Source organism: Tripterygium wilfordii, chromosome 3 (genome assembly GCF_013401445.1).
Source record: "Tripterygium wilfordii isolate XIE 37 chromosome 3, ASM1340144v1, whole genome shotgun sequence".
In the NCBI taxonomy this organism is placed as follows: Eukaryota; Viridiplantae; Streptophyta; class Magnoliopsida; order Celastrales; family Celastraceae; genus Tripterygium; species Tripterygium wilfordii.
Genome location: NC_052234.1, coordinates 7,503,287 through 7,516,805, shown reverse-complemented (window position 1 = coordinate 7,516,805; position 13,519 = coordinate 7,503,287). Strand labels below are relative to the sequence as shown.

The window sequence follows — 13,519 nt, the reverse complement described above, 5'->3', positions numbered from 1 at the left end:
CATATATTCTTGAATTATGTAAGCAATTAAGGACCCAGTTATTGTCAAACAATAAAAGCATATATATATATATATATATATTTCCCCACACTAGTCTGCTAGACATCAACATATATATGTATAGGCTAATAGGCACCTTAGCCCTAGCTATGAAGATACAGGGTGTCTTGCATGTGCTTTAACATGTAACCCCAAGTACTGCAACAAGAGGATGGTCCTCAGGCATGCATGAGAAACACAGCAGACAAAAAATTAAACCTCTGTCAAAGTAAACTATGAAACATTTGACTTCCCATTACGACAATATTTTTGTAAATATACTCGATTAAACTACGTAACTCTAAAGGGTAAATTGGTCCAACTGTGGCATATCTTCTTAAGTTGGAGACAAAAAAAAAACCTATATTATAACATGTCTGCGTACGCTGTTAATGTTTAATTGTTTGACAAATATTTATTAAGGAATCAAAAAAATTATTTAATTTTATAAATGATTTCTTTCTTCTCTTTTTTCTCCTAAAACCTATAAATATTATATTAAAATATAAACAAATTTTAAATTATATTTTTCAAATAAAATATTAAGGAAGAAGAGAAAAAAAAAATTAATCTAAAAAATTCAGATTTTTTTGAGCACAACGAATATTATTGAAGAATATAAAAATATGTAAATTTTAATTAGATTCATATATAACATGGTTCATTCTTTCACAATCGGGCACCAAAAACGAATAATTGTATATATTTATTCAATGAATTGACTAGTGACTTATACGGTGCAACGATAATATTGTCGTTTGAGTCGTTGTCATCATCATCATCCGAGCCTTTATCCCAAAAGTTTGAACTCGACTACACGAGTCTATGAGAACATCATTGGAAATCCACCACATGTATTTGTTTTCTTCATTCATTTCTATCATGGATTATTACACATTCGTCCACTCCTATTAAATTCATATCATTTTTTTATAACTTCAAGTCATGTCTTTTTAGGTCTACATAATACTGTCTTTTGAGTGTCAAAGGAAATTTGATAACACTTGGAAGGATAGAAATTCATAATATTGGATAACTAAAAGATATATATGTTTAAAGCATGGGAGATTTATTTAATTCAATAAGCTGCCCCGAGCATTTTGCGATGAATGATCATAAATAGTTCCTTCTATGAGAGACGGAATTGCACAACCATTTATTACGTGTACTGGTGATATAGGCCCTTTTCAATGGTATATAATTTACTATGTGTACATATATATATATATATATGAACTCTCAGAGTTAATTTTGAAAGTATCCACACAAAAGAAAAAGGGAATCTCACGATTAATCATTAAAGGATGAACAATCAGTCCAATTATGGGATTTTTAAATTCATGCAAACCTCATACATGGACCACAAATATAATATAATATGATATATGAAAACTCGTTTGATTATAATCTTCGTCAATCAACGGTTAAGAAAATTTGTGGAATAAAAAAAAAACTCCAAAATTTTTACGAAAAATTCCAAGAGGGAGAAAATTTTGAGTTTATAAAGCCACTAATCTTGAAACAATCCACTATGTATGAACAAAATTACAAAATGTAAAACTTGACTGTAATGTACCGTAGAATCAATCAACAACCAAGGATTTGCAACAAAACAATCTTGCTGAGAATCGACCCAGTTCAAACAAACCTTGGAGTCCACCAAGGATTTTTGGATGACTGCCTAAAATTCAAGAGTCCACAAGAAAATCTCACAAGAAATTTTGGTATTTTTTCGTTCACATTCAAATAATCTATCAATCATCTATAAATTCGTTCCAATGCTCAAAGATAGGAAAGAGTAAACATGAAACATAAACTCGAAGTGGAATCAAGATCTTGTGTTTTTATTCAATTGCTTCAATACTGTCTTGGAGAGAGGAAGACGTGCATATGTAGAACTTATTTAGAAAAACCATCTTAATAGAATGTGATCAAGAGATAATCCATATTTTATCACACAATTTATTTAAGCTCCTAACTTTTATCGATTTACCATTTGATAAATACAATATCTAGAATATTACCTCTATCACTTAGGAGGGATAAAACAAGAGGTTTAACCTTTATCTAAATAAATCTATATTTCTGTGATATATCCATACGATTTAGATAAGGCCAAACTTTATCCAACATGATAATTTAGACATCAAGCACATGATAAGAATAATCTAATCCAACATCCAAATAATCATTCATAAGATGGATAAAATCTGTTAAGATTCAAAGTATACCTATTCAAGGTTACTTCCCTGTAGACAGATTTATCCAAATAAGAGAATGACCACGCACTTGTCATAAACAATTTAGAATAAAAACTCTAAAATATATATTACCAAAAATCTTTGGCTGATATCATAAAGGATTGTGTGGAATCACTCACGGTCATTATATTTTTAGGATTCATGGGCTCTATAATTCTCTAGAGAGTACAATTCATATCTAATTGAAGAGAAAAAAAATATACATGTTATAAAAATGAAAAAATAAAAATATAGTATGACGTGGTATAACTCTCAAACCATTTGATTAAAATTATAGACTCTCTTATACTAAAGAAATTGCATAGCCTCATATCCTATTTTTTAACACCTTATGATTTGTCAAGGTACATGGAGATGGAGAGAGAGTTTGATAATCCAAGTAGCCAAAATTTATATGGATTATTTTGACCATAATTCACATTATTGTCATAAAATATTTTTAGTATTATTGGGGTTCCATATATATGGAGGTTACATCAAAGGGTTAAGACAAGTGTGTCACTTTCCGATGTCAAGATAGATCCACCAATGGAACATCAAACTATATTGCAATAAGTGCTTTCCCTAGCTAGCGAGCTTCAAGGTTTCAAACTAGGCTAAACAACATTAATTGTGTGTGTGTGTGTATATATATATGTAGAGATGGCAAGGAATCACATATCAACACTCCACACCATACCACACACAACACGGAGACACACCCTCAAGTGAGATGGCAACACTAGTGACTAATTCAGCCTCCGAGGATCGTAAGGACTTCCCAATTGGAGTGGTTGGTGGACATGGCCCAAACAGTTACTTCAACAATTCCATGTATCAGGTTCAAGTAATTACATTTTAGTTAAGACTCTTTGACTACACTTTTTATTTCTTTCAAAAAGTTGTGAGATTATATTGACAATTTTTCGAAAGGTAAGGGAGGTTTAAACTTTACATCTCGTGTAAGTTACAAAGAGCAGGTCATCATCACTAGGTCAAATCTTATTTGCAGCGACGAGCTGTGAATGCTGCCAAGGATATAACTGATGACTTTATTACGAAGAAGCTAGATATAAAGTCCTTTTGTGATTCTTCTACTTCAAGAACAATTCGTCTTGTCGATATGGGTTGTGCAGTAGGACCAAATACATTTGAAGCAATGCAAGGCCTGATAGAAATCATAAAAACCAAGTACAAAACTCAATGCCCAAACTCTCCATTAATTCCTGAATTCCAAGTGTTTTTCAATGATCAATCGACGAGCGATTTCAACACCCTCTTCTCCTCTCTGCCTCAAGAGAGAGAATACTTGGTAGCAGGCGTGCCGGGTTCCTTCCACGGACGATTGTTCCCTGCGTCGTCTCTTCATATTGTGTATACAAGTTATGCACTGCACTGGCTCTCTGAGGCCCCTCAAGTGTTGCAGGACAGAAACTCTCCAGCATGGAACAAAGGCAGGATTCATTACACAAGTGCACCAGAGAGTGTGGTTAGTGCTTATGCATCTCAATTTGCTCAAGACCTTGATGCATTCTTGAATGCTAGAGCTGAAGAAATTGTTGGTGGAGGGATGATGGTGATTATCATTCCAAGTGTTCCTGATGGGATGCCTTATTCTCAACTTGCTAAGGGTTTGATGTTTAATGCTATGGGGTCTATCCTTTTGGACATGGCCAAACAGGTAAATCATCAGTTCCTTCTTTATAATATCATACTTGACTAGTGGGGAACCCCTACGATACGAGGGATTGAGTACTTTACAAATATAAACTATATGAATCTTATAGGGAAAAGTGAGAGAAGATGAAGTTGATGCGTTCAACATGCCGGTATATGATTGTCCTCCTGGAGAATTCACAGCAATAGTTGAAAGAAATGGGAGTTTCGGCATCGAAGCAATGGGACTAACAGACCCCGCACCTTGGTTGAAAGGCCCCGTCGATATCCCGGAGCTAGTTGTGCACACAAAGGCTGCATGGGAGGGAATGCTTACAAAGCACTTTGAAGCTGAGATTGTTAATGAATTGTTTGATCGGTTGATCCAAAAACTCTGCAAGATTTCAGATCAAGTAGACTCTGCTCCCAAAGAAAAAACTCAGGCCTATTTTGTGTTGCAACGTAAATGATCCACTGATTTAGATTGGGATTTGTTGTGTTTTGCAGCACATACCATAGGATATTCAGAATCGATGTGTTTCTGGTTCCAATTTATTCGGATGTTTGCGACAAGCTGGTTCTAACCCTTTTTTTTTTCTTCTATCAACAAGTTTGGGGTAGGGATTACAACACTCCAATTTCAAACATCATTCAATATTGGGTGAGATTACAACACTGACATTAAACCTCATCCGACATTGGGATCGAGTCGAGCGGGTTAGTCACATTTCAATGATGGTCAAAGAAAAATTGAATGTCAAACAATGATAATTCCAAATATTTTATAGAAAAAAAATTAGACACGTCTCCCAAGTGTTGGCGGATCCAGTATTATTTCTCTGGAGGCTGGGCCCTAGTGAAATTATGTACAATCCCCAATGTACCAAGGCCCCAATACAGAGCCTCCAATGGACTAGGCCTCTAATATACTAGATACTATGGGTGCGTTTGGTAGACAATTTTGACAGTAGCATATATTGTAACATATATTGTAGAAAATAAATGGTGATAATAAATGGTAACAGATATGGTTCCTGAAATAGTAACAGATATGGTTCCTGAAATACTGGTAGATGTTTGGTTGTACTTTTGCTAATAACATATATGGTGTTAAAATTGGGGAAATTTTATCTACACACCACTAAAATACTAACTTTACACCACTTTTAAAACAATATAAGTTTACATCAAAAAATTATAAGTTTACACACAATTTTTTGATGAATAGACCAAAATACCCTTGATATGTAAAATATTTGAAAAAATATTGTTAAGTTTACACACATTTGTAACCATAACCAACAATTCTTGCTTCCCCTCTCTTATCGTTTTCACCACTACTAGACAACAAACAACATCGTTTATACAAATGAAAATTGACTTACAAGTTGAATTTGACATATAGATATCTTGTTCTTCTGATTCCGTATCTATATATAGTAGATTCTCAGATGCTCAGGAACAGCGACAATAAGGAAAGTAATGGCTCTGAGGGAGCAGCAGCAACAGCGCAACCAACGTGCGCGGCTTGCAAGCATATGAGGAAGAGCTGCAAAAGAGAGTGCATATTGGCACCATATTTTCCAGTTGATAAAAGCAAAGTATTCCAAGCCGTTGATATGTATATGCAATCATACTTATAAATCAAAATAAGATTCTTTGTTTGCTGAATATTTTGGGCCATCAACATTGATCTAAGATAAGCTTCTTCAACGGTTCAACCTAATATCTTAATAGATTGTCTAATCTCAAACTCCTATGGAACTATTAGCAGGTAGAAGTTAGATCAAGCTAGTGCTGTTTTTTCTTCATAAAATTTATTTTCACAAACAGATATTGATGCCTAAAATTGGGCACCATACCGTGCCACAGTCGTTTAGGATGAAGGCTTGCCTGGCCTGGTGGAGCTCCTCGTTCAGCCTCAGACTTGAACCTCTCACAGACAATTTGTCGAATACCTGTCGTGTCCAAATATGAAATAGCCATTCCTAATACAAGATCGACGTCCACATAATAAAAAGACATTCAAGTTACTAACTTTGTTTGTCCGGAGCTATGCAACGCTTCTTGGCGGTGTGAAAACCAATTTTTTTTCCTTTATAAAATTTTGGTGTAAACTTAGTATTGTCTAATTAAATATGTAAATCTAATTTTTTTTCATTTTTAATTGAAGGGTTAATATGTCATTCTAAATAAGGATATTTATGTAAAATATAAAAAAAATTAAAAAGTTGTGTAAAGTTAGTATTTTAGTGGTGTGTAGATAAAATTTCCTTTAAAATTGTTGTATAAATTACGAGCAAAAATATTATGTATTTTACCTCAAATAAAATATATTACATATTAAAATAAAATAATAATAATAATAATAATTTCTTACATATTTGTAAGATTATTTTATTTATTTTATTAATAAATTTATTTTAATATCAAAAATTTCTTATAATTCTTATGATTATCCAATTCAAGCTTTTTTCATTGAATGACATACATTTAATCGTCTAAACCTACCCCGGAGGAAGAAAACAAGTGGATCTGACCCCAAGTCCGATATCGAATCGCAGTTCAAGTGTGAAATCGGAGACTAGCAGGAATTCAGCTAGAGTTGGAGCGAGGGTATCTCTGGAAAATCAAGAAAAGAGTGAGGATAGTTTTGTACAAAATCAATATTGTCTCAAAATGGTTCAAAAGGGAACAATGTCAGAAATGGCAATTTATGGTGAAATTGTCCTGGTTTTTGGGTCCAAAAATTGTTGTTTGGTTGTCCTTAACAATATATTGTCAAACTACAATATATGGTGCACCAAAATGATGCACCAAACGCACCCATGTCCCCAAAGGTTGGAAGTTCTTAATCCGCCACTGTTCCTAAGTAATAATAATACTGAAATAATCAATGACATTTGAGAATAATTTTTTTTTAATGCTATGAGAAGGTGGTCACTTAACCTAGGAGCCATTTCCAATCAATGTTTTAGTGTAGAATTATTATTTTTTGTGTTGATATAAAACCCGATATATTTGGCGGGTGGAGGTCGAACTCGTGGCCAAGTCAAAGAGATAGGAATTGTCACATTTTTTGTCTTTGATAAATTATATCTATAAATTAGGAATAAACTATTTGATATTATCAAAATATCCCTACCATTGAAACATAGCTATGCGGCACCTAAATGCCAACCTGAAAGAAGAATAGCAAACCTACCTCGGTACCGATTAAAGTGAGCTCCTTGGCTGGACCAAAGTAAGCTCATTAGTATTCACCAAGACAAGTATTTCGGGGCCGACCGAGGTAGGAGCCTCCTTTTGAGGTAGAAACTCTTTAAAGGAATTAGTGTCCCAATAGGCACTACCTCTAGACAAACACTGTTTGGAGAGGAATATAGATGAAATTTACCCTCATAGAAATCCTCATAAAGACCAATGAGAGAGAGTCCTACTACATACTACTACAACAATAACACTTCAACTCATATAAAAAATAGAGCTCAAAATCCAAGTAAAGATTATGGTTCTTGCACTTTCAACTACTTACTGAGAGAGAGACAGAGCTCCGAGCACCGAGCCATCCTCCTTAATAGAGTTCCATATTGTCTTGAGCATCGGAGAAGTTCCTTGAGAACACCCTTAGGGCCCTACCTTAGATGACTTTCATTCTCTATGTAGTAAGGAAAGGAAAACAATCACTGATCAGGAAAGATATTAGCAATTCAAGCTCGGTCTGAACTAACTAGTTCATTTGGTAGGTTGGTCCTATTGACGACATCATTAGTTTGGCGCCATTTGTGGGTAGGAAAGACAACTTACCAAAAGAAATTCACAATGGTCAGATCGTGAAGAAATAATATTACTTCGGAAACTAGTCATCAGAATGATCTCGAGGACCCCAACCCCCAGAGCGGGGGGTGGCCCCCAACAAAATGGGGCAACCAACTAGGATGATGGCACCGAGTTGCCCCAAGTCGGGGCTGAACTGGCCATTGTCTAGGTAGGGCAACCCAATGTGCCATGCACCCCAAAACAATTCAAACATCTCTTTCAACAAGTACAACTGCTTACTGAGATTATGATGGCAAATCATCAATCATAGGGGAACTGAGCTGCTGATGAGGTTAGGAGTTCCCATTCTGATCAATCCAAACAACCAACCAAGAGAGACAACCAAGATGTTACCATTGGTGAAAGCACCAAAAAGGACACCCGAACTACTTATAATGAAGATGTGGGAAAGCATTTGATAGAAATGAACAGGAAGATCGCGGCGCTACAAGGAATGAAACCAACTACTATCAAAGAAAAACACCGCAAAATAGCCCAACCGCTACATCTAGCTACTATCAAACAACAATCAACAAATATCATGAGTAGCCCAACCACTGCATCTAACTACTATCAAAGAATAAACCTCCACAGTCTCAAACCAATCCACAAACGTAACACAATCATGATGCATGAATTTAGTTTAAAACTCCTATGCATATATGGTATCCTACGATTGCTTGGAAAATATTTTACAATACGAAAAAATAATATGCAAGGTTTTTCTAAAGCAAATTTTCCTTGGAAACGGTTAAAAACATTTTATTTGATTTAATTATAATTTTTGGAAATACAAATAATATTTAAAATGATTTATTTTAAAGGCAAAACTGATTTGAAATAAAATTTGTTTATTTAGAATATTTTCTAGAGATATAAAGTCCAAAAATAATTTAATGCCTAGATTACATGTCGAGAGCAACAATCGAATACAATGAACAAACATGTGTATTGCAACCGAAAGACAACGAATTGAATAGCAAAGCGAATCAAACAATTGAATCGAATAGCAAGCGTATCAAACAGTCATGAAACAATTAGCAGGACATGAAAATTTATCCAAACAATAAAGATCTCATAAGAGTATGAAAAATGTGTACTGAAAGTCAAAGGATCAGAACCCCTATGACAAGATAACAATAAACATCGAGATAAATTTCAAGAGCAAACAAAATCTTAATGTAAATGACATTAAGGGATTTAGCGAGAAAAGATGATAAGAGAATTAATATTTCATAATTTTTGTTGAAAATGAAGGGCTGGGTAGTAGAAGCCAAAGAGATTAGATCCCCACCTCGATAGCAGTACACAAACTATACTCGTCTATAACATCTCCTCCATCACTTCTAAAATACCGGTGTATTGCAAGTTATTAAATTATTCGATTTATCAACCTATCTAAAAATTAATTTCCTCGGTCTCCCAAATATCTCAAATATTTATTTGCCCAGCAATGGCCCACTAGGCCGTAAGCCCACTATTTATCCAATCAAACTGGCCCAATCTGGTGAACTATAAAGTCTGAACAACCCTTATTAAAATCTGGTAAAATTTTGGTAGAATAAGCCAAAATGTACAATGGGCCAAAACCATTTTATAGTCCATAATTTTTAAACTTGGGCCCAAAACTATTCTAATTGGGTCAAAGCCTACCCAAATGGTCTGCATATTATATATATTAAATATTTATTTAATGTAAATAATTCGTCAAAACTAAAATTAAAAAAAAATAGAAGAATACCGGGTCAAACTTTCGTCCAACTATTCTGTGCTTTGCCAAAATGAACTTCGCATGAGATAATTGTTCTTGATGGCTCACATTGTTTATGGATGTTAATTTGAGAAAGGTTATATGATAGTCTATAGTCTAGTTATTGGAATGGTTATAGCCATGTACCCTTCCATTTCTACAGGTTTTTCTTTTCATTTTTTTTCCTATAAATTATGTTCTTTTATCATTTTTATTAGCATGAGAGGGGTTTAATCTTAGAACGAGTTTTTAAAGAGTATGCTACTAATAAGCCAATGCATAATTTTCAGTGTAACAGTAACCCTTCTTCCTTGTATTTGATTGAAATAAAACAAATAATATATATAAAAATTATCCTATGTGGATCACTTTGTGGACACAAAATCCAATGATTGTAATAAAACACAACAAACGTGGGGATACACAGTTGTTGTGGGACCCACCGCATCTATGGTTGAAAAATAAGTCCACACTTTTGGTCCACACAGGATTTTGTGTATACACACACACATATATATATAGAAAGAGGAATTGTCGTATGAGCTCTTAAAATGAAGTCCTAACTTTTAGGATTTAAAACTTTTTAAAAAAAATTTGAAAAAAATATATTTGTATTTTGATGAGTCTTACGCACCCAACGATATATTTTTCGTTAAATATAAAATCCAAATTCAACATAAAAAGTACATGATAATTCTGGATCGTTAAATATAAAACAAAAAATATTTCATAAATTTTTATGATTGCATTTGATTTTTGTTTCGAACGAAAAGAATATATTGTTAGGTTCATAAAACTGATAAAAATACAAATATTTTTAAAAAAAAATTAAAAAAAAAATTTGAACCCTAAAAGTTAGGATCTCATTTTAGGACCTCATTGGAGAATTCCTCTGTATATATGTGTGTGTGTATGGGCGTCAAATTTTTTCAATAGAATTATGATTTACAACGAAGAAAATTTTAATTCCAACTCAAAACCTAATAGAATTCTAATTTTACAAATAAAAAAATTTCAGGTTCGGGACTTCCTCGAGGATGGGCAATCTAGTATGAATGAAAAATTCAACTTTGAGCCAAACTTCACTAGTTACGTAAGCAATTCAGTTCCCAGTCATCGTCAAACAATAAAAGAATATATTTCCCCACACTAAATGAAAAATGGAAGAAAAAACAACAATAATGATAGGTAGCCCATATAGTGATAGCCCATGTAGCCAAATCCCTTGTGGCACACTGACTCATCATTCGACATGGAAATCTTGTAATATGATTTTTTTCTCTTTCTTAAACGAAATTTTAAAACGTTTTAACTATCAAAATACATGTTAGAATTAGAAAAAAATTACATATTCGGAATTAGCGCTTTATAAAACTCTTTCTAACAAAATCCATTGTCGATGGATTTTATTGGGCGAATCTTTATTTTTAAAACAATGAAATTAATTCTGGACTAAAAATAATTAATTATGGTTTAAAAAAATATTTGATTCTAGACTCAAAACAATGGATTTTAAACTTGTACTTAAAAAAACAATGAATTATGAATTGTGCTTTCAAAAAAAAACAATGGATTTTGAATTCTTGTACCTAAAAAAACAATGAATTATGAAATGTGCTTTCAAAAAAACAATGGATTATGAATTGTGTTTTCAAAAAATAATGGATTATGTACTATGTTTTTAAAAAACAATGAATTATGAATTGTACTCTTAAAAAAAATTCGGCTCAGACCTAAGTTTATTTCATGAATTAACACAGTGGAATAATGTATTCCTTTTAATTTTGTCTCAGACCAATCGTTATTTCACTGCATTAAAACAATAGAATAACTTATTCCACTTAATTTCATCCCATAACAATGCTTATTTCATTGACTTAAAATAGTCGAATAAGTAAATCATTATGTTTTACTTGAAATCCATTAAGATTTATTTGAATTACATTGTTTATTCATTCAACCACTTCAGTGTTATTGTTATTCAACTTATTAACGACCTCATTCATCCACCAATGTAATATCTTCATTATTAACCACCATAGCGTAACTAAAATCTATAAAAAAAAATCATTTATCAACACTTAAAAATCAATGAAATGAAATTAAAAATAAAAATAACTAAATCATTGTTTTAAATCATTGGAAAAATGGTAGACCGACATCAAAATTAATGGAATAACTATCTGTTTGATATTAAAAGCAATGGAATAACAATGTGTCTGAGATTAAAACCAGTGGAATAACCATAAAAAATAATGGAATAATCATCTGTCTGAGATTAAAACAAGTGGAATAACCATAAAAACAATGGAATAACCATCTGTCTCATATTAAAACCAGTAGAATGATACCAAAATTAATAGATTCTGAAATAAAATCATCTATACATTCAGAACATGAAGGCAAAATAAAAAATATACCTAGTTAATGGTCCAAAACTGGGTTACAACCAAGTCACAAATGGGTTTTCACTTTCCTATGACTATTTCACTCATCCAAGGGCTGAAACATGTAGAGCTCATCAAGGCAAGTTCAACGGTGGTGGTGGTTAACCGAGGGGTGGCCTATGATTGCCGGATCGGGCTCTAAAAGTTTCGTTGGCCACAACTTCAAGGTGAGATTCCGGCGAAATAGGCGGCTGTTAGTAGCAAATGAAGGTTGGGGATGAGTCATGGTGATCCGGCGCTTCAGATCGGTAGGTCGGTGGCCCAAATTGGTGGCTGGATGGTCGCCAAAAAGAGGAGAGAAGGAGAAGAGAGAGGAGAGAAAGAGAAACGTGAGGATGAAGGAGATGAGAGAGAGAGTATTTGTGTTTAATTTTAAAAATTCAAAATTTATCCACATAGGATTGCTGATTGGATATGCCACCTAGAATTGGGCTGCAATTGGCTACCAAAGCCATGGGCTACATGTCATTTTTGAAAAAAACGATCTCATGTGGGTACCATCCATAAAACTCAATATCATTTGGCTTCCATTCATTAAATGAAAGATGGAAGAAAAAACAAAAACAATCTCATTTACAAAACTTGTGTGTTACAAATTCATGGTGGAGCCAAGTGCACTACACCAGAATAGGTTTTTATTGGTGTTTATTTTGTTCTTTTACGACAATTGTGATAGCCGTAAAAAGTTTTACCAGCGAATAATCTTTTGTCGGTGAAGGCTTTGTCGGTAAAGGTTTTATCGGCGATTCATATGATTGCTGGTAAAAACCTTTGGAATCCCCGGCATAAGTTAAACCATTTCCTAGCATTTGCAATTGCCACCAAATGTCGACTCAATTCTGCATGTATTCAAGAGTTATACCGACTATTGCAATTGTCGTTAAAACTTGAACCATTTCTGGCATTTTTTATTGCCACCAAATGTTGGTTCAGTCTATTTGTGGTTATGAGTGTTGGGTCTAAATTAACCTTACTAGCAAGTGTACTAGTCGGCGACTACAGCACAATGATAAGCAAGGGTCGAATCCACAGGGACGGTGTTATGTTTAATCCAAATGTATATTTGCATGTATATATGGACAATGCAATCAAAAGTAAAATTCAACTCAAGATTGTTTGGTTTGGTAATTCAACTAAAACAAGCAAAGAGCAAAGTGTTTTTGGTATTTTCTTAGAATTAGGATGCAACTAATGCAAATGAGATGATTTAACAAATATGAGATGAACACCAAGGCTTCGGAATCCCCCTTGGGAAATGACTTGGAATGACATAAATTTACACACATATTTGCTAATTCGGGCATAACGAATCCGTACCTAAGTCGGTTTTAGCGCACCTAAGCCAAATCTCCCTAAAATCGATTACTAGCCATCTTATTGGTCTAGGTCGGATATTCCTAAATACATTCTAGCCATCTTATTGGTCTAAACATGCATAGGAATTCATGAAGTTCTATGGAGATTAGGATTCATACAAATTGTCACCTAATTAAAGGGAGACACGTTCATAATCAAGTGTTTCAAGAAGCATAATCTACTTGACATATTATTGTCTAAGCAAATTCTCC

The 13,519-nt window shown here is 33.6% G+C and overlaps 1 protein-coding gene across 1 annotated transcript; it reads left to right on the top strand.

Moving 5' to 3' along the window:
- Nucleotides 1–3,008: 3,008 nt before the first annotated feature.
- Nucleotides 3,009–4,445, top strand: LOC119985325 (loganic acid O-methyltransferase-like). Its single transcript, XM_038829595.1, has 3 exons — nt 3,009–3,120; nt 3,292–3,960; nt 4,067–4,445. The coding sequence occupies exons 1-3, from the start codon at nt 3,013–3,015 to the stop codon at nt 4,403–4,405; spliced, it is 1,116 nt and encodes a 371-aa protein (XP_038685523.1). The 5' UTR covers nt 3,009–3,012; the 3' UTR covers nt 4,406–4,445.
- Nucleotides 4,446–13,519: the final 9,074 nt, after the last annotated feature.

Excerpts from the sequence above, each read along its gene's own strand:
- LOC119985325 (XM_038829595.1), top strand. The coding sequence starts at position 3,013 with ATGGCAACACTAGTGACTAATTCAGCCTCCGAGGATCGTAAGGACTTC. Across the intron at positions 3,121-3,291 it reads TCAACAATTCCATGTATCAG|CGACGAGCTGTGAATGCTGC; the intron begins GTTCAAGTAATT and ends TCTTATTTGCAG. Across the intron at positions 3,961-4,066 it reads TTTTGGACATGGCCAAACAG|GGAAAAGTGAGAGAAGATGA; the intron begins GTAAATCATCAG and ends TGAATCTTATAG.